The 24,780-nt window shown below is 40.1% G+C and overlaps 1 protein-coding gene across 1 annotated transcript in view; it reads right to left on the bottom strand.

The window, feature by feature from the left end:
* The window catches only part of nlgn3a (neuroligin 3a), a 130,034-nt gene that overhangs the window by 83,932 nt on the left and 21,322 nt on the right, over window positions 1–24,780 (bottom strand). Inside the window, exon 2 of the mRNA XM_061290504.1 lies at window positions 17,509–18,177. Within this exon, the coding sequence (XP_061146488.1) occupies window positions 17,509–17,980 (472 nt within the window). The 5' untranslated portion in view covers window positions 17,981–18,177. The remainder of the gene's footprint in view (window positions 1–17,508; window positions 18,178–24,780) is intronic.

Raw genomic sequence — 24,780 nt, 5'->3', positions numbered from 1 at the left:
ACGTAGTATTATTTTGAAGGCCGCACTCCATCGACTGTAATGTTAGCAGTGATCGACCATTGTCTAAAAATGGACGTCCTGTGGTGACGCCATTTCAGATTGGCTCACGGCTCGCTTCTAGTCTTCATATCTATGAGGAAGCTACCCTGACATTTCCGAACCGAGAAGGGCTGATTTGGCTTGACGGTGAAAAACATTAATTACACAACATCCTTTCTTTCTTTTTTTAGGCATGGGCCTGTGTGCACTCACTAACTTGTTTGCACAGAGGTGCAGGACATTGAAGGCTATTTATTTTATTCCCAGACCAGAAATGGATGTCCAGCTGGAATGACAGCTAAGCCAGATAAAACACATTCACTGGCAGAATGGGAAAGGAGGGGCTCTGTCTGAAGCAGTCTTCTAAATTAGTGAGAGGCTAGCAACAGCTCAAGAAACTCTCATTTTCACTCCTTCAGGCCCCCTCCCTCACTTTGTATCACTTTCAATCACAAGTTCAACCCTATCTCCCTCTTGAATTCCTCCCATCTCTTTCCAGCTCCCTCATTTCCCCCTACAGTCTGAGAGTGGTGCGAATGAGAAGAGGCGCAAAGGGCAAAAAGTGACGAAGAACGTGAGAGACCGACTAAAAAAAAGGATACAGTTACAAAAAAGAAATCAAAATTGAGAAGCAAAGAACAAACAAGACAAAACAAGAGGTTGAAATTGAATTTGACTTTTTCAAAACGGTATCCTGGACGACCCTATCTACATCTGCAAACGCTGCTCGTCAATATGCACACAAGATGCATTTTCTACGCCAGCCTTAACATAATCTCAATCGCATTGTCCCTTTGTTTATTCGCATTTAACCGCATGTGCAGCACTAGCTTTGACTTTTCTTTATTGGTCTGGTATCTGGGAGGGCGACAGTGAAATGTGATTTACAACTGACAACTCTCCGTGCACATGTGTGCTGAACAATAATAGGAGAGGATGTGTGAAGTGAGAAAACATGGGAAGTAGAGTCAAAGGGAAATGGGAAGGAAAAACAACCAAACAAATGTACCACAGATACATAGGGGATGAGGCAGGAGCAAGGGGCATAAAATAAATCAAATAAAAACACAACAGAAATTAGTCACGTCAATGTCATCGGTCACATCTTTTGTTGAGTCTCATCATGTCGCCGTGACAACAGTTCAATCTGTTTCAGGAGTGTGACATAAGATGCTTCAGCTCAATTTGTTCAGTACTGTTTACTGATCTAATGTGGGCGGAGTCACACTGATGTATAAACACCTCGATGCTTACCCAATTGTGTCAACTACTGTCATGGAGTGTTTAAAACATTATTTCGATGTAAGGGAATATTATTAAACAATGAGATGGAGTTTGATGATTGAGAGCAGGAGTTAACGTCAGAAAACTGCTCCTCCTGCCTCTTTCATCTGTGTCAAGGCAAACAAATCAACATGTAATCGACCATTCCTTAATAAAACTCGTGACAACATAATATATAACATCAAACATTAGCAAGTGTGCTCGGTGCTAGAAAAGAAAAAGAGAGTTCATTAATGCACATATCAGAACTGTGAGAATACAACGCCATGCATAATTATTAAAAAACAAAAAACATGAAAAAATAAACAGAAGGAAAGAAAATGAATTATTGTGCAAAACATGCTGGTCTGCAGTAAATGAGGAGACAAATAAAAACCCATTGCAATGACACTCCCTCTCACATACAAAACATTTTCACACTCTCGGGCCGCTTATTTCAGATAGTAGTTAATATCAACATCAACTATAACCAGCATTCGTAACTAGTCCTCTGTGCACTGAGATGTAATGAGAATTGTAAGTGAAATGTTATATTATATCCACACTGAAGCCACTTCTAATGTGAAGTTCACAAATATTTTTTCCCTTTACTCCCCAACATGGGGGAATGCCCCGACATATACAAGATGTCCATCCATCTGTCCATCATCCAAACCGCTTAACCCCACGAGGGCAAGTCTTCTGAAATTACACCTCCGCCCTCAAACCCCCGTCGACCTAATAATTTAATACCTGCTCGACCAGGGCCAGTCAGATAAAAGTCCTGTTTGCACCTCCTCGATTAGGACCCCAAGCTCACACTGTGATATCTTGAACTCTGTGGGCATGTTTGCACTGGTATGTTATGAGCGCAACCTTAACCCTTGATCCAGCGGATTGGCACAGAACAGAGGCGAGCGTGTGGCTGGCATTCAGCACTTTGTGAAACACGACGGCTGTCAGTGGCCAGCAACTGTGGTGGCGTGGCTGCCGAGTGGGGGCGACGGTGAGGGGAGCCATTGGGTGACAGTGTCCTGATGTGGCGCGACATGACACGTATCCTACTATAATGTTCTTGTCAGGACAAGGTTCACACTTCAGTCATGACAAGTCCATTACAGACTGTTTTCACATTTAAATATGGCAGCATGTTTTTTTGTCTCTTCTCCGTGATGCTGCTTGCAAAACATTTTGTGTCATTACACCAAATTATACAGCTTCTACAAGTCACTGACAATATTTGGAATGTCACAGAATATCTGCTTCCATTCCCTTTCATCCACATCAAATGAGTTACTCTGCGTCTGTGTGAGTGTGTGTGCGTGTGTGTTTGCGTGAGACTCGCCCTTAGAGGGAAAAGCGCTAAAGTGAAGGAACACGCTGTAACAAATTTTCTTCTTTTCTCACACAAACAAGTGCAAGCATGAGCGTGAAAAAAACAATTTTGTCACGAGTCAGTTGACTTCGAGAGGATGGCATCCATCATTACCTTCCACTTTCATTTTGGTACAATCACTGCGTTCTTTTGACATTTCCTTGATTAACTCAGGTGTGTCCTATAGATTATATAAAAAATAAAAATCATGGCAGGGATGCTCACACATGAAAGACGTGTGAAAGTGAATGCCTCCTCTATGAATCTTTGCATCCCTACTGCGCCAGTAATGGCAGCAATGACCTTTGGGTGAAGGTGACTTCCTGCTTGGCTGGTGGCTTGTGGTCAAAATGTGAGCTTGGTGTGATGTGTTGCATAGAAAAGAGAGTCGAGCCAAGGAGAGATGACGGCTGAGAAAAATAATGTGAGGGGACCCAAAGTTCCCCGTAGCTATTTCTCTAATCCCTAACACACACAGACAGATGTTCGCCACCAGAATCAAATGAGAATGGGTTTCTGTCACCAAAGCAAACCTGAAAGGTGTCATCTTAGAAAAACTGATTAAATCAAAAGCAACAAGCAGGTAGGATGTTGGAATTGCTGATAAAAGCACTTCTTTTTTCAAAAGGGTTTCCGGGGGCTATTAGGTGACAAATTTGAAAAAGGTTACAAACTAAACAGATTTCTTGTAAAGAAAAAACTGTTAAAGTTGTTTTAACGGTGGACCTGCGGGCTAAAAAGAACAAAACATTCTGATGTACATTATGCTTACTAGTTTCGAACAACTTTGACAAAAATGCAGATGAAATGAATGTGATGTGTAGGATGGATCGGTCTTGCAGGTTTTAGATTTTATGTCCACGTGCTTTTTTTCCACCAATTATTTCTTGACACTTGTGGGAAAAGGGCAAGAGGGAAAAAAAAATAAGTGTGGGCTGCTAGAGCCTGAGGTGAGTCAATTCGTCAAATCTACCAGTATATTATTGGACTTGTTTTAGTCCTTGAGCCATTCTACAAAAAAAAGTAAAAAATTGTATGTAACGTAGACTGACTACAGCACTAATAAACAACAAATGAATTATCGAAGTAGTGGTGAAGACAAACAGTTTCTGGTATGTGCAATATGTGCGGCTGCAAAGGAAGTCATTTCTGGGCCTTGAAAAATAAAATGCAACATGAAACATGCTTGGTCTCTATTCTTTCTTTGTCATTCTGAAAAGGAAAAAAAAATACAGTGACTACGAGACAGTTTGAGGAGGGGCAGCAAGGCCAGCTATGTTGTCAAAGCACCTGTTACAATATATTTTTTAAATTATAACTACTGTTGTTAAAACTAGTACTACGCGACATCAACGATGACTACATAATTCTACTGACCTGGTTTGTCTGGCATTAACAAAACCGTACAATACAAGTTGTAGTAGTGAAATAAAACTATCTTCATGTAAACACGTCTGGACCTGGGATAGGAGCCTTCGTTCTAGTCACATCAGAAAGAAAGGGATGGCGGGAATGGTGGACAATAACTCCCCAATTCGGTTCAGCATTCTTCATCCAGGCAGCCGGAGAAAAGTCGGGGAAGGGTGGGGGCGCTATATGGGCATCCAGTTATCCTTGTGCAATGGAATTAATTATAATACCCGGGCAGGTGGAGCTCGGCTCTGCTCCCCAGTACTGTAACCACAGGGAGCCTCTGTGTTTGTGTGCCTATCCTCATCAGTGCTTGCAAGCGAGTATTGTTTATCCCTTCTAGTGCGTGCATGCTTTACTTATTTGATGGTTTGAGACGCAGACTCTCGGTGGCGGACTCCCTCCTGACTGGAGCTGCAGCCAAACAGCAGGCAGACGGACTCACAGACACATTTACTTTTCATTAGCGGGAGCAACGTTGTACACAGAAGCCGTGTTTAACCTTGCTTCCTTTAGTTCCATGGCCACTTTTATCTTACAATAGCAGCTAGGTGACTGGAAACTTGCATTTTCCTATTTGCAGTGTAATAACGGCCTCTGGAAAATTGGATCTATTGTGGGACAGCGTAGATCACGACGACTTGGCCTACACACTCATGTTGCCGCAGGGAGTCCTAGGAGGAATTTGAATAGACTGTGGCAGTGCCACTGGGTTGACTGTCACCCCGAAAGACATGAAGAAGAAAAACAGACAGGGATGCTCAGAGGGGGAAGCCTCAGGGACTGACAGACAGACAGAAAGATGTGCGGTATCTAAACAGGTGATTTTGCTGTTTACCTTCCTCTACATTTACTTCTGTCAAAAAGGCTATATGCTTTTGGCCTTTTCCATGTGTGAAACCTGATGTGCTTCTTCTGGCATTTAGTGGCGGTTGACAATTTACAACTTCGGCAACTCAAAACTGAACCGAATCAGTAAAAGGTCGTCTCTGATTGGCTGTTGTCAGGCATGTGACCATGTTCTTCTTCTTTATCAAGTGCAATGGTGGTTTGCATTCAGCGCCATTTACTGTATTATATGTATGTGTATTGCAACCTGGCACATGCTTGATCAAATCAAACTGAAATTTATCGCCATCAGTAATCACAATCACACAATCGCACAGGGCTGTATATAAATATGTAATTTAAGCAAGTGTTTTAGTTTTTTCAGATGTGTTTAATGAAACTGGTAGCCCTTTGCATTAATCAGTGCTTGCTTTCAAAAAGGAATGTACATATATTATGAATGTGTATTTATTATTATCACATACAGTTAAATCTTCTAATTATAACTGCCTAAAACACAGTTGGATAAACATTTGGAGAAAATACAAGGTTGTTGGATGAGACAGCTTTTAGGTGTGGTTTAGTTTTTTGTGATGCGACACAAGCAATATATAATAAATATATAGAAAGGTAGCAGTAGCAACAATAGTGGAACATGCATTTCTGTACAGGCTGGTCAGTACAATACGACAACACCTCCAATAACAAAAGTATGCCTCTCTGGTATGTGACGCAACAATTATGGCTTGCTAATGTAAATTAGCCAGGCTGCTTACACTGATAAGGGAAGAAGCCAACACTTTTTGGTTTGAATCCGGATAACAGATAAGAAAATATTTATTTATTTATTTATTTATTTATTTATTTATTTATTTATTTATTTATTTATTTATTTATTTATTTATTTATTTATTTATTTATTTATTTATTTATTTATTTATTTATTTATTTATTTATTTATTTATTTATTTATTTATTTATTTATTTATTTATTACCACAAAGCTAGGGGGAGTGAGGGAATTATCCCCACATAGGCAGACAGCCAACTAAGGTGGCATAGAAATGCACGGGCTGAGCGATGGAAGTGCTGAGCAGCCAGACAAGACAGCAGCTCTGCACAATGAATGAGAATGTGGATGAGAGGTGAATCAGCAAGGAGTGACCGCGTGGGAGTTCTCTGTGCGTTCCTATTCTACCTGCCCTTTAACATAAACAAAAAAATCATTCCGTTTTCTTCAGTGACATACGCAATGTGTTCACCAGAAGGCTATCGCTATTACCCGCAGTAATAGCATGCTTGAGTAAAAGACAAGGAAGCGTGTGAGGAATTTTTGGATTGTGCCGTGGCGTGTCCATCCGTCAGTGGTGCTTGTTTTCAAGAGGGGGCGAATAACAGAGAAACAAGGGACTCCCTGAACATTTCTTCTTTCCGTCTTCCTGTCTCAGGCTGACACTGCAAAAAGACATGTTTACCAGAACAAAGAAAATCTTCTCGATCATGTTAAGGGATTGATGGCCGTAACAGGCATTAGCTAAAGCGCTACCGAAGAGATTCCCCTGGTCTGGTATTGTGTGTTGTACGGTCCTGTTCTGTAAATAGCATTAGTCGCGCTCGGTAAAGAATAGACATGTCACACTTTCATTCTGGGTAGTCTTGCATGGCTTAGAGACCAAGTCGATGCAAACACGAGCGTTGAGACGTGCCAGAGAAACGGATCGACGCTCGTCAGCATTTTCCACGGGACTCCGGGCTAGCATTTGCACACGCTTGTGGCTATACCTTGAAGTGACACAACACTGCAGGCTTGAAGAACCTTGCTGTCAGGATGAGAAAACCTATTGATTGACATCTGGAAGCATTGTTGTCTCTTTTCAGATTCAACCAGTGGCGTCAAGAGATGTCAAATCACAAACTGAGGTGTCTTCCGCTTTCATGAGGTCACTTCTTACTAGCCTCTTCTTCGCCAAATGCGCCAACACACTGAATAAAAATCCAATTTCTGACAGCACTTTATCTCGATACTCAACACCAGGCTTGCTTCAAATGCCCTGGAATGGCTCACCATGGCAAAAGCCGGATGATATCAAGGGTTTGGTTCACATTCCAGGATTTAAGACATTTCTGTTGCAGCACAAGAATCATCTCTCATTCTAATCTCACCAAGAGATCCAGCCTGAGCCTGGAATATCACAAGATAAATATGGAAAGTGAACAATGCGATTGCTGAGCAGTAACATTCCATTTTTAACACCACTCGCCTCTAATCCTCTCCAGCGGTCCTCGTGAACCGCCTCTCCTCATCTAAATCTGCCGGAAGACCTGCTGAATAGGCTGATATGACACCGCCGCCTCGCTTCCTCTTGGCAATTTTCGTCGTCACAAACACGGTGGCTGACCACACCTCCACAGGGGTCACTTACCGGCACCTGTAGCCTTGTAACAACACCTTGTCAACATGAGACATTCATATGAGTTAAGTGCGATCATCTAGGTTGCCACCTGATCTTGTTCGACTTTGGCGTGATAACGGTGGCTGAATTCAAATGCCGATCACATTCATTCACTTGGAAATGAAAATAAATGAATAAATAACTTAACATTGTAACGTGACACTGGTTCATTATGAGAAAAAGAAAACACTAAATGAAGACAAAGAAATAAATTTGAATAACCATGCATTTTCTTGGTTCACCACGAAAATACCTTCATCTTCATCACCGTCGTTGTCTGATAAATCCTCACTCTGTTTTTTTGCATGGGCACCTGTTTGGCGAAGGAGGAAGAGACATAGAGAGGAACAGGTATGTTTCAAAGCAAGCAACAATGCTAAGGACATTGTGCTAGATTTCATTGAAGTTTCTACAGCAGCAGTTGAGATCACAAGAAACAAACTGAAGTATTTGTTCTCATTAACATCGGGTACAAAGGACTTTTAGTGCCATACAAAAAAGAACAATATGAGAATGATGTCAAAAGTACAAGAAAACATTTGTAAAATGAGAAAAAAATTGAAGAAATTGCAATATTACCTAATAGAACATAATTCTATGTATCTGTCTGAAAAACAAAAAAAGGACTGAAGTAGCAATATTATCAGCTTAAATCTATGTGTTATGACGTCATTCAGAATTGTGGCACATCAGACCCCCTAAATAAACCATTCTGTCACATAAGAAGCATGTGATGAAAATTACAAATTGTAACACATTAGCCATTTTCTTTTCAGTGGTACTGTTACTCCTTCTTAACATGGTGTTTTTTGACACTATTACAAAATTCACAAAATCAATTCAGCCAATACATAATACAAGAAAGAAAGTACCTTTTGTAACAAATGGAGAACAATCAACATTTTTATACATTTTCAGCAATATAAGGAATGACGTTTAAAAGCACCAATAAGCTCCACAATTTGGAGAAATTGTAAAAATAACATTGCATTGAATTATAAGTGAGCTCTTATTCAAATTCATGTTCTCCTATTTAGACTTAAAATTCAGTTTTATTTTAATATTGAGTGCCATTAAATGATACTTTGGAGAATTCGTGTTCTCTCCAGAAACGAACCTCATAACTATTCTTAACTCAGCATATGATGTTAACGAGATTGTCGGGAGGCTGAAAAAACAAAGGTGGCAGACAACAGGCTAACTGTCTAACGACATGTTAATTGACATGAACATGCTCAAGAGATCAGGCTTTAAACTACAAGGCCTAAGCAAGAGCAAGGCTTTCCGCTTCCCAAGAGGTGGCCACATTTGAATAAAACAAGAGATTGTGGGTATCACGCATACGTGCTAATGTGAGCAAGTTGTCTCTGCGCCCCACACGGTAAGTAATGTGATGTTGTCCTTGTGCGGCATGCAAGTGCAAGCCCTCCAGGGCACCTGAACACCATATAAACTTGCAGTGCTCAGGTCTATTTTTTTTTTTGCTTTCCTGCACAGAAAGTTTCTTGGTGTACACTTATTTTGGTATGCATATCCTTTTGTTTGCAAACAGAGTGGCCTTCAGTGAGTCAACCAATGAAGCCAACGCATATGATTCGCTGTTTTATGGTGTACCATAAAAATGTTTACACACTTTAGAGTTTATAACTCAACTGTGTGTTTTTTGTTTGCAGATTAAAGCTAATATATAAATAAATCATTTTCTGTGGTTCTTTAGATAATGACCACACTCACTTATGCTCTGACGCTTTTGAGCATTCCATGTTTTCTATGTTCTGCCCATTACATATTCTACATACATACATAATGTATTTCGTTAACTAACTGATTAACAATGTAAATTAAAGACAATCCTCATTGGTAACAAACAGCATTTAAACAACCAACATTTTCTACCTATGTGACCATAGTTAGTTATTTCATAATGTAAATTGCAGAGTCATGAATATTTCAGTAAGTGCAAAGTGGAGGGACCTTTGTATTGCTCCATGTGCCAACTTGTGTATCTCGGTGAACTGGACATGCTGCATGACTTTGTATATGAGATTGAAAATGAAATGCCGGACAGGTTGTGTGCGAGTTTTCAGGTAAATGTGAATACTCTTAGGCTCTTGTAAATTGTAAAAATGCCAATATGGTCGTAAGTAAGGGGCCATGGACTGTTGGTTGTACATTGAGATGTTTTAAAGCACTCAAGAGTCTGTGTGGATGTGCAAAAGTTGGAGATGAAAACAACAAAGAGCACTTCATAAAAATAAAAACAAAAGTAAAATAAAAACAAAATCCACATATCTAAATTTCCAGCTCCAAAAACTATACTAGCAATTTTAACACTACTTTTCGAGACAATAAAGCTTTTGTGTTTGACAAGTGCTACACTGTAACTGTCTGTCTCATTTTCAATCGTCATTTTTTTAATTTGTTAGATGGGTAAATGTTTTAGAAAAATAACAACTAACATTTGAAAAAAAATATTTCAGTCTTTTTGATGGCCTATTGCCTGTTATTTTAGCTTCCTCTGGTGTTGATGATAGGAGGGTGAATAACAGCAAGCTTATTGAGTATTAGTGTTCCAGACAGGCATGGATTGGATGGCAGGTGTCGACAGGGTAGCCTCTGTCACAATAAATCATGGTGTGGGTGAGCCTGTATGTGTCAAACGTGGGCCTTCAGTTTAACATGATGCCCAAATAAGGAGCGACTTGGGTGACAAGACTATATTTGAGCTTCTAGGTTGAAACCCACAGGAGGTGAGATCGTTTGTGATACTCCAAAAATGAATGAAGGATTTTGTTCGCATGGGCGATCTCTAAGGCTCCATGGGTAATGATAGCTAGTATCATTAATGCTCATTGACAGGGAAAATGGAATCCTGTCACAATCATCTGATCACGATTCAAATAAGCAAAACCTGACTTGTTGGTTACATCAAGTGTGGCAAAATGCTACATTTTAGCAGGGTGCAACCACAGACAAAATGTGAGTTTGCCTTGGAGGTGCTCATGAAGAAACCAGAGCATGCACTAATTTACTCATACGGGAAGACTCATGAGATTTATTAAATGAATCAACCATTCCCTCAATACATAGAAGGGCTGAATGTTAACTGCCATGCCTTTGCAAAGGAAAAAGGTTCCGTGACAGCAGATGAGCCTCGGAGTTAAATATCAGAAAGGTTAGAATGTGGAATGGGATTTTGTGAAAATGTGAAATGTTGCAGGCTTGACAATTTGAAGGAGTTATAGTCAGTCTCTAATCCTCAGGTAGCCATTTTCCTCTTTTAGAGAGGCCGGATCTGTATCTCCTTCTGTCTGTGATCTCACGCTATCTCCCTTGTCTACGTCCGCCTCAATCTGGCTCTCGGAGGAGAGGTTAAGGAACAGCTTGGTAGGGACACGTAAGAGCGAATGATGGAGAACGCAGCTGAAAGGTTAAGGAGGCTGTAATCCTGCCGTAAAGGACAGCCAAAAATTCACACTGTGCTTCAGCTGCTCTCAAAAGAATGAAGTAAAAACCAATAAAAATCGGGTTAAAAAATCTTGCTGCCTGTCTAATGTGGAAGAAGGCACGTTTGTATCTTTAGTAGATTCTAAATATAAAATGAGGTAAAGGTATATAATCATTACTTCTCTGGTTCTTCTATATCATATATATAATCATGTAAACATCAGTATTATCAATCAAATCTTACAAGACTTACATCAATCATCGTTGATAACTGACAGCAAAAGGAGTGCTGTGATGTATGTGTGTATATATATATATATATATATATATATATATATATATATATATATATATATATATATATATATATATATATATATATATACATATACATATACACACACATACACGGATATATACATAGACATAGTACATACATATCCACACCACACAATAGGACTCCTTTTGATATCAGTTACCAGCAATGATCAATGTTTTTGTCCGTGTACAGATAACTAATACTCACAAATTGGGGAATTAATGAAAAAAAAAGAGAATTGAAAAAATAAAGACAAATTTTCCGCAGGCTGCTTGACTAAGCTAATAGACATACCAGAGGCAACTGATTGTGTTTGTGTGTGTGTGTGTGTGTGTGTATACGTGTTCTCTATTCACTTCAATTGGTCTAAACTCAAAGAATAGCAATTAATGTGAAAAGCGAACAGTAAAACGGCGGTGGGGCTCGAAGTGTGAACTTCCTGCTTTGGTCAAGTCTTGCATCACAAATCAGCGTGACTGGACTAACTTGGGTCAGTGAGTGTCCCGGCTCAATAATAGTGCTCGTTGCTGTCGTATTCAAAGGGAGGCATTGACTGTTGTCAAAGCACAAAGGCCAATGTTTACTGTCATGTTGGGAAATGTTCACCCATTCTTCTTGCTGCACAGACTTCCTCGGCCTTTCCCTCTTTTTCTTTGGCATGTTGAAGTGGGCCAACCGGCAGATTATTGTGTACTGAGCATTACTGGCTGTGATGAGAAGACATACTGTGGTCTAAGCAGAATTGGATGAATATCACAGCATTCATACTCTGCATCCCAACACCAAGCATAACTGAAAAGTGTCCAAAGTTTCGAGTTAATTGGCTGATTTGCAAATCTTTGGATGGAATCGTTCAGCCCTGCCACCAGTATTAGTTGCAGTAGTCCACAGCCTTTATAGAAAAGATACTTGGAGGAGCCAAAATAGAAGCAAATGTAGCATTGATATGGCTGCACTTTTCTCAAAGACTCATAGTGAGTGCTTAATTTCGGGAAGGATGAGTGTCTCTTAAAAGCTGTTGAGAAGAACACTAAGAACAGTTTCTACACTCGCAGTGAGAGAGACCTGAGGTCAAAATATATTTTACAAAGAGAACAAATGACAAAAAGTACTGTATACAAAATTTAGCAGTGCAGCTCTGCCTCAAGAGAAGCAGATCAATAGGGTGATACTTTTGATAATGTTTATTCTTTTAAAGGTATAACCTGCTCTCAAAAACTGCAGCAGAACAACTTACACTGTAAAACTGCATTCACTTAAAGCGAAAAGCAATTTAAATTTTGTTGTCTCAAGACGGCAAGATCCCAATTTTAATCGACTATTTTAATTTTGAGAAAACCAGTGACCGGATTTCTATATGCTTCAACTCACCAGCAATATGTGAATAATTGAAGTTGGGTGGAAGAGATAAGCTCCGAGTTTAGTGTCTCTCCTTCCCCTTACACAGCGTGACACACTGTTCTTTAATTTCCTCATCATTCAGTCTGCATTAGTGTTTGGATCAGTGCATTAATGAATTCATCAAGAAAGGTTTTAAGTGTCAGAACCAAAAATCCCAACTGGCCTTAGTTTGCTAATCAATGACTCATATGCTCATCCTTTGTTTTTGCCTTCATGTTTTATGAATACTGAGTGATAGTCTTCTTCAAAAGCTCTTCTGCGTTAAATCCTTTCCTTTATTCCTATTACCATGCACGTTTTTATTACACATAATTGAAGCTTCATGTCTCCAAACACTCTAACTCAATGAAAATAAAAGATGTGCCGCTGGGTCATGGCAAGGTGACCTATTTTTTTAATATTATATAGAATGTAGATAATGTATAGTTTTATATTTCTTTTTCTGCTAGAAGAAGTGTTGAGACTATATATATATATATATATAGAGAGAGAGAGAGCTTCATTAAAATCCAATTATAATTTGCAGGCTCGGATCAGATGATGCGAACCTTCGCTCTGTTTACAAGTTATCTTATCCTTGACATGTACTATGTAAGTTATAGCCGTGTTGATTTTACTGCATTTTCTTAATGTTAGTTAGTAATGCCGGAACGTAAATGCTGCCTGGCTTTCAACGTATTCCAATATTTCTTTGTCTATTAATGATTTTTACTGTAATTTCAAAATGTGCGTTGAAGTACACTACTGGAAACATGACCACCATCTCTGGTGCCCTGTGTAATAATTATCAGCGAGAGGGGGGGGGGGGGGTGGTACCGTGCTGCGCTTGCAATTTTGAGCACCTCCACATAACCTCGGTGGCAACCTGCTCAGCATGCAACGGGCTATTAAAGCAAACGACAAAGACTCTTGTTTCTGTCGTAAATGATATCTGAGTCATCGCTTAGCTGTACTAAACATCAAAGATTTAGTTCTAGCAACTTTGCCAAACAGCGTCGATGTCTGATTTACAAGCAACACTAAATAATGTATAATATGAGAAGGCATATATTATTTTGTTTTTTTAAAAGTCTTCGAATAAATCAGAAAAATGTGGAACAACCTGTACGGGACCACAAAGAAGAAGAATTCAAGAAGTCTTATTGGAAGCCCATATTCCTGAGCAAGTATCCTAAAGCAGCACCTCTACCAAACGTGAAGCTCATTTGTTGTGTTATCTGTTTATTTATTATTTATTATTACTCTTATTATTTATTGTTTGTGCCTTCTTGTTTTTTATATTGCGTCGTTTACTTGTATGTCTATCGTGTAATATGTCTTGTCACCGTGGGAACGTAATTTCGATCTCTTTGTGTGTCTCGGCATGTGAAGACGTTGACAATAAAGCAGACTTTGACTTTGACGAAGCTATTTCGTCGTCATTTGATGAGCATCACTATGCAAGAAATGTGTTTCATGCTGGGTAAGAGGGCCGATGCTGGGAAAAACAAGCATATTATCGTATTTCTGAGGATTAATCATGATTTCCTCCGGGGGAACCGTATTTATAGATTTCTCAAATTTGGGAATTAAAATGTTATTAGCACCCCGTACGACTACTACACTTCATTTGCTTTGCAACCATCGAAACAGAATTCCCCCATTAGTAATAATTTAGTGTTTGCTTTAAATGTCATCATTATAAAATCAAAGTTGCATTTTCAATGCAGTGTATTCATCGTAAATACTTCAGACAACTATTCATTTTGTAATTCCCCTTTTGGAAGCACGTAGGCTTTATAGGTCAATTCCTGCATTACCTATGATAGTAAATTCTGCTTTATTAGCACCGCTAATTCTACATAAGAGAAGATTAGACGATTAGATTAGACTCTTTTTTAAAGTGTCATTAAAATGAAGCGAGAGTTTGAGAGTAAATGATGCCCTGAATGTTTATGGCAACAGGGGGCCAATGTTACAACCGGCTTTTCTCATAATATTGTGTCACAGAACTAATATATGAAACTTATAATAAAACCATTTCCCCTTTACTGAACCTAAGGGAGATAATTGAAGAAAAAAATCAAGAGGTATGGTAATATTAAAGAGATATTTCTGTGTGTATTTCACATCTGGGACTAATTCTGAAACAGAAGTGCCTAGAGGGCCTGTCTCAAATAAAATTGGTTTGCCAAAGTAGAATGTATGGGTGCACAGAGTGAGGCCACACGCTGTCAATTGCTTCTATGGAAATTGGGAGCCAACTCATTCATGTGGAGCAAGATATGCTTTGTTTCAGTCTAAAGGCTAATTGTTAAGTCCTTTAGGGCACACTCTGTGAATTAGCCGTGTGTTTTTACAAAACACTGTGATTTTTAACAAGCGTATAAAGTGAAATTGCAGTTTCCACGTGTCATTGTTTTTGTATCTCTGGCTACAGTGAAGCTTTATTGCCAGTAAAATATCATGACCCAATTCAAATAGTAAATATGTCCAATCAATTAAAAGTAACATGATCTCGTGAGCATTCAGGGTGAAATGTATGGATATTTAAACTTTCTGTTATATTACTATGAACTGGACATCTTTGCAAAAACATGACCTTGACAAATGTTTCTTGAGTATCCTCTTAGAAATACTGCCTCTGGATATGCAGTGCCTTTTAGTCTTCAGCAGAATGGTAAAGCCCCTTTTCCACTTAGGGGCGAACATTGTGAGTGTTTTCGAAGGCAACCAATGTTGGTTTCTCTCCAGGGATAATTCAAGGTCGCTAATGTAGGCCAAACAGTCACCAGATGTTTGCTTCGATTTATCTTGTCACAACGGACCTTTGAACATGTTTAAAATTTTTTGGGACAAGGAAAATCACTAAATCTGTTAACGTACATCTGGCGAACGTTTTGAAAACATTTACGACCTCGAACGAACCCTGTCAAACACAACGTGAACGCACATTTAGCTACATTTGCCAACAGTTGAAAATATTCAGCCCTCAGTAGGATATAGGCTTTTTCCTGACATTACCAAATTTGCAATTTATTAGTCTAGCATGACAATGTTCGCCAATGGAAACTATCAATATTTTGTCACAAAGGGTTTTCTTCAAGACACTGTCATTATTTGTTTCTGAATACATTAAACATGTTTGATGACTAGTACTAAAAGCATGACAACAATTTAGTAAGGTACTGAATTGCTGCGATATAACGCAAAGTATTTTTCACCTTTCCCAGTTGACTGAATTTGTTGTGCAGGACAAAATGAGACCTAATGACGCAAACACGGCAATGGTATGAGTTGGCTCTCCCTCACTCTATAAGAACTGTACACCCTCATTTAATAATTGCAAGTTACATAGTCAAAAAACCTAAACCCATTTCAACCATCAATCTGCATGAATGTATCTCAACTTTTCAGTGTTCTCTTCAAGCCTAGTAATTGAAATTAGATAAATCAACTGCTCTATTGCTATTAGCAAGTAGTGCACTTTTGGACTTGCGATATATTCTTTCAGAAGACCTATAGCAATTTTATAACAGTTAAGACTTGGAGTAGATCAATCTTCCTCACATAGCATTCTATTTGAAGAAATAGGATTGCATCCAAAGTGCTGTCAGAATTTGTACTTTAAGATAAACTCGAAGCATTACTTTGCATACAAAGTTAAAATTTGACAGTCTAATTTCACGAAAACAAACTTTTGCTGATTTTATCAAAATAAATAAGATAAAAATCATCCAAATACAGTTCTATCAAGAATAAGATGCAAGTAATTCTTAGACATGCTCGACAAAGCTTCAACATTTGTTTTATTAACTGTTCTTTTTTTTAAATTTATTTTTTGGTACACTAGTGCATGCACAGCCTCATGGAAGGCAGCACAATCGCTGTCAAGGAAGATCTAGTTCCTGCGTTCATCAGCATTAGAACATTGCCGGGAGTCTTGGTTGACGCTGATAATGGCAACTTGGGAAGGATGCTCCGCCCTCCTCTTTTCTTTTCTTTTCTTTCATTTCATTTCATTACATGTGGGATTGTTTACCTACCTCCTTTTCTACACATTTTCTTGTTGGGTTTCCGGGCACATTCCTTGGATATTCTTTTGACTGTAAAATGAATGGGAAAAAAACTACAAAATAACAGGTGGCTCTGGAAAATATTGCAAGTAACATGCAACAAATCTGTCAAACCCCAAATCACCCACCCCCCACCCCGTCACTCGAGCCATCAACAAGAACCACAGAGGACCTGTTGAAAAAGTAAGTAGGTGTTCCTGCAGAAATATTCCAAAGTGGTGGAATGAATTTGCTGCATCCTGGGACACAGGAAGCCCATATTCACATGCGCTTCTATTTAAGACCCATTATAGGCCACACAATTTCTGGTCAGATTTCGCCATTCTGCGGCATCAAAAATTGAAGTCATGTCAGTTTGAATCATTTGAATCAGTGGTGAGCGCTTTATAGGTTAAACCCATTTTCCTGGGCAGTTTTCTATTGGTGCCATAATAGCGGCCATTCAGAACAGCCAAATTTAAATGTGTGGTTCCCATAATCTTTTTTAGATGAGCTCTCCATGTGAAAAGGAAAATTCAGGGTCTTACATAGGTTCGGCTGACGCCACAGGCCTCTCGTGTACCAGACACAGCATTTCACCAACCTTCAAGATCATTCACTTATGAGGCAAGCTACTTAGCACTAATATCCCCGACACAGTCAAGACAGTGAGGGTAGGAAAGTGCACAACCAATGTCTCCCTTCTTTGAATATAATTTTGTCATTGTAAGTCGTTTAGTCATCAAAAGAGGATCATTTAAGAGTGACATGGAAGGGGAGAGTTGATGAAAAGACTAAAGATGATAGGTTGAGATGACTGACACAGACACAGCATGCGCCAGACGACAGGTCATGCTCATACGCAAAAAAAAAAAAAGGTTAAGAAGTGACAGAGAGGGCGGAGAGAACTGCTTTCATCCTGACTGCGAGACACACTCACCATCCTCTGTCGGAACATAGATGTTAAGATAAAGACAATCCTCATGTTGGTCTTGTATGTAAGTGGTAACTATATCCAGGTTGTAGGTGAACCATATGGGCATCATGATCTCTGGAACGGCGTTGTGAATATTTTGGGGGCACACCGGAGCAAAGTGGGTGGCATTCTTGATCCCTGACCAGGAGGAAGGAGGCTCAGGGGGTGTGAAGCGTTTTTCCCCAACTGGTGAGGCAGCGTAAGGGACCCCAAGATATTGGTCCACCGGGCCAAGTATCTCACTGGGCAGGGGTACCCTCACCCCTCGGAGTTTGCCATACTGCGTGTTGACGGTGGGATGGTAGCTCTGACCCCTCACTGTCGCAAAGCACCAGCAAAAGGTTAATAGCCACAAGGACAAGGCGATCCTGGGGCAACTGTGGGATTTTTTACAGTTCTGCAAAGGGGTACAACTTCTCCTCGGTGAAAACCACATGGTCCTTGAGAGCGAGTGCAAGCGTCGAACATACAATGTTCCTGCGCCGGAGCTTAGATGTGCATTCCAGCCACGAGAAGGCCAATCATGGGCTGATATACTGGACCCTGGCAGCTTGTAGAGGATGAGAAAGTTTTTCAGCTCCTCTCCTTAGAGAGAAGTCCTCTCTCCTCACTTGTCAGATCTTCTATCCCGTGCTGCAAAAGAAGAAGACAGGAGAATTAATGACAGTTTCCTGACAGCTCACCGGTGTGCTTCCTTCTTCTTTAAGGCCCTCATATTTATTGACTGCTAGGCTGCTTTCGTGTGCTGACATAAAACTGCTCACAAAAACGTGAAAGGAGTTCTTGCAAGTACCATTGGACCAAATGATCAAGTGACTTAGATGTTGTAATTAACTTCATGACGTTGTGTCATGAGGTATTTGATAATGGTAATGACATTTTGTGGCAGCCACCAACTGTCATTTTCCCACCTAGTCCCACTCCCAATACTAACACAAAAAGACAAATCTGCATACACAGTCACATGGTAAAAAAAATCATGTTGTGCTTATTGCAATGCAGCATTTTCCCCTTCTCCCTTTGGTCCAGATATGAACAATTTAGATTCAAACTCCCTCCTGCTCCAAACGATAGGGGCAGAGGAGGATGTAGCTATAGGTAGTGATGCTTCCTCTCATGACATTGCTGTAAATGCCAACTAAAAGTCTCAGGGTAAATTTGTAGTGCCTGAGATATCACCCTCCCACACACTGCCTGATCAATTTTCAATTTCTGCAGCTTAGCCCTCCCACGCCCCCACCACCTCTATCATCCTACAACATTTGCTCTACAAAGAAAAGTCAACATTTAGGAGAGGATATTGCTTTCAAAAAGATGGCTTGAATGATTTATAATGCATCAGCAACATGGATGTTCCCAGGGGTGCTCTTACCGCTGGGTTAGTATTCCCATCTGCAGGAACTGTGGCTCAAGCTTATATCCATACGTACTGACGATGCTCCAGATGAGCCCATCGTCATCAACTCTTACATAGACGTGCACATGATGGACAATTACGATTTGCAATTCATGCACACAGAGCACCTGCTGACTGAAAATACATGAAAAGTCCCCTCTCACATTCGATCTGTGGATTAAGAGGCATCCATTGCTCGGGGCTAAGTGTTGGGAAAGGATTATTTGCCAGAAAAGTGACACTGTCGATCGACTCAATATGGTGGGAAGGCAAAAATCCTGGAAGACATATTTTGTTGAGATTATTGAATCAACGAGCGCATCCACCAACACTTGATACTTAGGATTTAGCAAGTGGTAACCTAGTTTTCCCACCTACTCTACTGCTGTCCCCACTTACCGGGTTAGGTGTCTGAATCATCTTTATTTTTCCTTATTTTCCCTTAAGATAAATCAAGGTTGCAGCAGGACCACAAAGATGACAAGGCACACAATAACAATATGGCAATACTAGCCTTAAGAGGATGAAACCAGATAAATGTCTAATTGTGTCATTGTTTTCTTCATACTGTAAACACAACAAAATGTTGTATGACTACTTTTGAAATCAGAAGTTGAGGACAGGTTTGTTCAATTATTGTTCAAGTTACTTTAAAAAAACAAACAGTTTAACACCTGTGTCTTACATGGTTTGAAATTCTACATTGAAGTCTCTCTGAAAGTTTTTATTATTGATCTATAAGCACATATACAAAGTATTTTTTATTTCCTTTACATCATGACACAATCCTGATAATGGGTGGAATCTATAGCAATGTACTGTGAATTTAGCTGTATCCTAATTTACCACAGTTATTACCAATAATAATAATAATAATAATAGTAACAATAATAATAATGGTGCGCTTTACGGTAAGCTTCATGGGATAAGTTTCATTATATATTATGGGGAATTCAGAGCCAGAATCATAAGAATCATAAGACTGTTTTGGGGCGCTCCATGCACTTTGCTCACTGCAGAAGGATAGTTTGCTTTTCCAGAAGCTGTGCTTGTTCAGGCGTCAAAGTTGCTATCTCTCACAGAGATTATATGATTATTTCCACCAAAGTGTGACCTAGCGGGGGAGGGGTGAAGTAGCTATAGCCACTTGATATACTCATGAGCATCAAGGCATGGCAGCAGTGTTTGTTGACTGTTTTCAGCGGCTCGGGGAGTCAACTGCAGTCCATGGAAACATCATTAGGAAAAGTCTGTGCCAGATGTGTCATCAGATGAGCATGATGTCATCAGCAAAAGTGAAGATGTATTGGAAGTGTGAGCGAGTGACCAGCTGCACCTGCTCCGCTGTCTGCGTGGAAGCAGCTGCAACACCCACAGTGGAGGCACAAGCAGCCTGACTGAAGATAGAAGGCTTCTTGGGGGCGCTGTGTTTTTTTTTTTTTTTTTTTTTGCTCAGCTGGGATGAGGGATCAGCACCACTGATGGTGGTGTCTGTGATGCAATTCTGTGGCTTGGTCGGGTCAACATGATTGAAGTGGTTTTGCTAGTAAGGCTTCGGTCAGGGAAGGAGGATCCCGGAGGAGGGGTTTAATGGTTGAAGTGAAGGAAAATGGATGCTAGAGCTTCCCCGATGTCTGTGGCTAACTATGGCAGCTCAAGGCCATACCAGGGAAAGCAGAGGAGAGCAGTGCAATTCCGTTTTGTGGTGCAGAAACACGAGCGACACACTGATCAGAGGCAAGTGTGCTGCTGCTGCTTCATAGGATATACGTACATGCAGATGTCAGGCTACAACTCTATACTATGAGTCTTATATTCATGTCTATATAGTTAGGAAACATACCAATGTGCATGTGGCTATATTGATTTATTCATGTGGTGTTGTGATTAAAAAAATCTGAATACGATACTATTACTGCATGAAGTTCCTTGATACAGCTACTGTAACAATATAGCAGCAAAAACCTGAAACAGCAGTAAAAATTTGTTTGGGTTTCAAGCTCTATACGGTACACCTTCCAAAAACATTTCGGGTGTATTCCATTTTGTTGTCTAAGCGACTGCGACTACTCAAAATGTAAGATTGTGGGAGGAAAAAAACAAAACTACTTTTTAACTTGTATGATAAATGAATTCCCTTTAGGTTTAGAACTCCCTTCTCACTGAGTTATAACAGTGCAGCCCAAATAATATTTCACATTTACACAATCACTAAAAAAATGTTTGGCATGGAGGCCACTGTTAAAAGAGAACAGAGCAGAAAAAGTAAGAGCTGTAAAATGCTTGTATTTCAATAGTTTCTACTTTGGGTGGTGCATTTTGAGAAAGAAAAAAAGAAAAAAATCCTGAATCCACCTGCACAGCCATCTTGGGACACCTCAAAGACTATGAAGAAAATATTTTCTACGCTGATATGTCAAATGTTTTTTTTTTGCAATTCTTCAGTTACAGTAGCAAAGCGTAGCTGATACTTTGCATTATGGAGCCTCGCTGTGTCTCACCGTGTCGGAAAACCTGATTTTCAGTTTCAATTTCAACTGCAACAGGATAGATAAAAAGCATCGGGTCAAACTTTTTAATCAGGACATAGCAAGGACATAGTCAAAAGTCAAAGTCAAAGTCTGCTTTCTTGTCAACGTCTTCACATGCCGAGACACACAAAGAGATCGAAATTACGTTTTCTCTATCCCACGGTGACAAGACATATTACACGATAGACATACAAGTAAACGACGCAATATAAAAAACAAGAAGGCACAAACAATAAATAATAAGAGTAATAATATATAATAAATAAACAGATAACACAACAAATAAGAGCCAGTGTGCATACAGAGAGTAAAAGTACAGGACGCTACGCAGTCTGATTGAGTGTGTGTGTGTTTAGAGGACACACAGTAGCACGGACTTCATCAGTCTCGCCCGTCGCCTCCCATCCCAACACCATCTCAGAAGTCCTCTGTGCTTTGATCTCTACCTGCTGAAGCAGTGCCACGGGAGAGACGGCAAAGACCGCACAGGTTCTCCCTCATCATCCCAGAAATATTGATCGTCTCATCACCATGGCCTTGCCGACCGTAATAAATACGAGTAGGGCGGTTGATGCGGGCTGGGAAGGGAGGCGGGGTGTTGTGCTGAATCTAAGGGAGGTTATTAGCCTCTAATGCAACACGACACTCAAGCGAGTACACCCCATTAAGCATCCCTCTCCCAAATTCTCCACTCCGCATTCTGCCGGTCCAATTCCTGTTTATACAGAAGATCTTTCTGGTCGCAATTTGGCACATTAGAAGAGACATTGGACTGGTGACATGGGAGTAATTGGAGGAGTTATCGGCTGTGGTCAAGGGCACCTCAGCTGTGAATTGGGTCATGAACTCTTATACCAATGTCAGCCAAGGCAACTGAACCTATGGCCTTTCAGTCAAGGGCCAAATTCATGATGAAAGAATGTAAAGGGGGAAAAGTAAGATGTTATAAAATAAATTTGACAGTAAAGCTTTACTGCTGATTTACAGTGCAGCTGGAAGTGCCCAGTTCAGATATAGCACCTATATCTGATAATCTGCTTGATTACCAAGTGAATTATATTCAAGGTCATTGTTTCCACATTTACTGAACTTCTGAGACAACCCACATGTGCATGCAGCCAAAACGCAAAAAAATCAACTGAATAAACAACATTTCTTTTTTTAATTTGAATTGCCTTTCAAGATGACATGTCTGTTCTTGTTGTTGCATTTTATCAAATAAATTTCCCCCAAAAATGCAATTTATACTCCAGTGCGACTTATATATGTATTTTTCTTCTTTATTATACATTTTATGGCTGGTGCGACTTGTACTCCGGAGCGACTTGTAGACCGGAAAATACGGTATTTACCTTTCTTTGGACTGTTCAGCGACACAAGGGCGGTCAGAGAATGGCAATATAAGAACGACAGAAAGGTGTACTGGAGGTTGCATGAAGTGTACTCTAATTAAAATAATAATTCATCCATTTTCCACTCATAAAAGAATGTTTTCCAAGTAATGACATCATAGAACAAATGTTAGAACCTCAGCGGTTCCACAGAGCAGTCAAACCACCTCCACACAGGAAATGTCAACTTTTAATACCTGTATAAATCCCCACAAATACAATGTTTTTTCTAAAATTGAGGTTCAACATAGACTTCTGTAAATTGCAGCAAAGTGAAAGTACACCTACGCCCCCACAACCCTTGGAGCAAAGCTATAATAGACACAGGACAAAAGGAGTTGTAGGTGAATACAGTTTGAAAGTCTCCCAACTCTGTTGTTATAAAAGCTAGTCTCAAATAAAGACCTCCACATTAGTCCTGGGGAACATCTAACTTGAAATGAAGTGAACCAATGTGACCTGAGAGTGTGTAATCACTGATTACAAACGCTTCTAGTAAGAACCGAGGCTGGATGTGCCATTACACAAATGACAAGAGACAGAAGGACAGGAACCAGAGGAATCAGAATGCTACCTCTGTTGAACTCATTAAAATGTGAGAGGCAACAGCAAAAACTCAATTTAGCATCTCGCCTTGCAATGTGCGCCACTGAGAGAAAGCCTGAGAGCCGGGGCACCGCTTTGAGAGCTGCTTCAATCATGAAGGGATTGCTCTCTGGCCTCCCTGTGTCGATATTAAAGAGAATACATATCTATAAATTATTTGCTAACACGTGTTTCATTCAAATAAGCCGACAGGGATGTTAAAACAGCTAAATCAATAATGTTAGTACGCATGCACTGATGCATTCTTCTTACTGGCCCACTGGACTGATTAACAACAACACACCGTTTCAAATCAAGGACACAGACCGGCATGTAGCGGAATAACATCAGACATCAGAGTGTCAAAACCAAACCGCGGCTTCAGTGAGCTCCCGCTGGGCAGCAGGGACGCTACACCAGCAGGGGTGGGGGCACACAAATCCTCGCCTTCACTATTTTTCTTCTCGAGTCATGGAAACTCGGCAGTCATTATATCTAAAAAAGATTTGGCACAAAATCAAGGACGGAGATGCGGCACATTCTGACTGCTAATCATCACAGTGAAACTGGCTTGGTCGTGAAGAAGAACTATAAAGGACGTGATCAGGTTGTGGCAGCCAAGGTTGAGCTGTCCAGAGTGCCCTAAATGTACGAGAGCCAAACCCTGATCAGGTTGAGGTGTATTGGAAGTGGACAGTTGGTTGGATGGATGAACAGAGACACGGATGGATTTTACTGATCCTAGTGGGACAAATAAAGACAGATACGAGGCACTGAGATGAACACCATGGCTGCTCAGCGAATAAATAATGGCCATACTGCTAGGTGCTGACGGTGCTTGAAACAACTGTTAGCTCCCCTGGACTCAATGATTTGGACAGATGTGATCAAGAAATTTCAAGGAGACTCTAGGCTGTATAACATCTATATTTCTCTTCAGTGACCGTCTCCAGCTCTGTGTGTGTGTGTGTGTGTGTGTGTGTGTGCCAGACACAATTTATGAAGTATTATGCTATAAGGAATACTGAGAGAGAATGAGTATTTACCAAAGCTACAAGACTCAATTAGAAGGAAAACAACCGGGGTGTTTAAAAAAAGACAAATACATTTCCAACAGTTCATCATTGCAACTCCTATTGATCCATTGCAGAGTAGAACATTGATGGGGGAAAAAAACTGAAAGTAGATTATCGTTCAAGCAGCCCACAGGGATTCTTAGAGGAACCACAGGATTAAGTATTAGGTGCGTCTATAATCAAGCCCTATGTAAACACATTAAAGCTTAACACGTTGCATAGTCATTATCGAAGCTCCCACAGATGCCATTTGCAGG

Source organism: Syngnathus typhle, linkage group LG1 (assembly GCF_033458585.1).
Source record: "Syngnathus typhle isolate RoL2023-S1 ecotype Sweden linkage group LG1, RoL_Styp_1.0, whole genome shotgun sequence".
Taxonomy (NCBI): Eukaryota; Metazoa; Chordata; class Actinopteri; order Syngnathiformes; family Syngnathidae; genus Syngnathus; species Syngnathus typhle.
The sequence above is the reverse complement of the archived record's forward strand: the minus strand, read 5'-3'. Positions and strand labels throughout refer to the sequence as shown.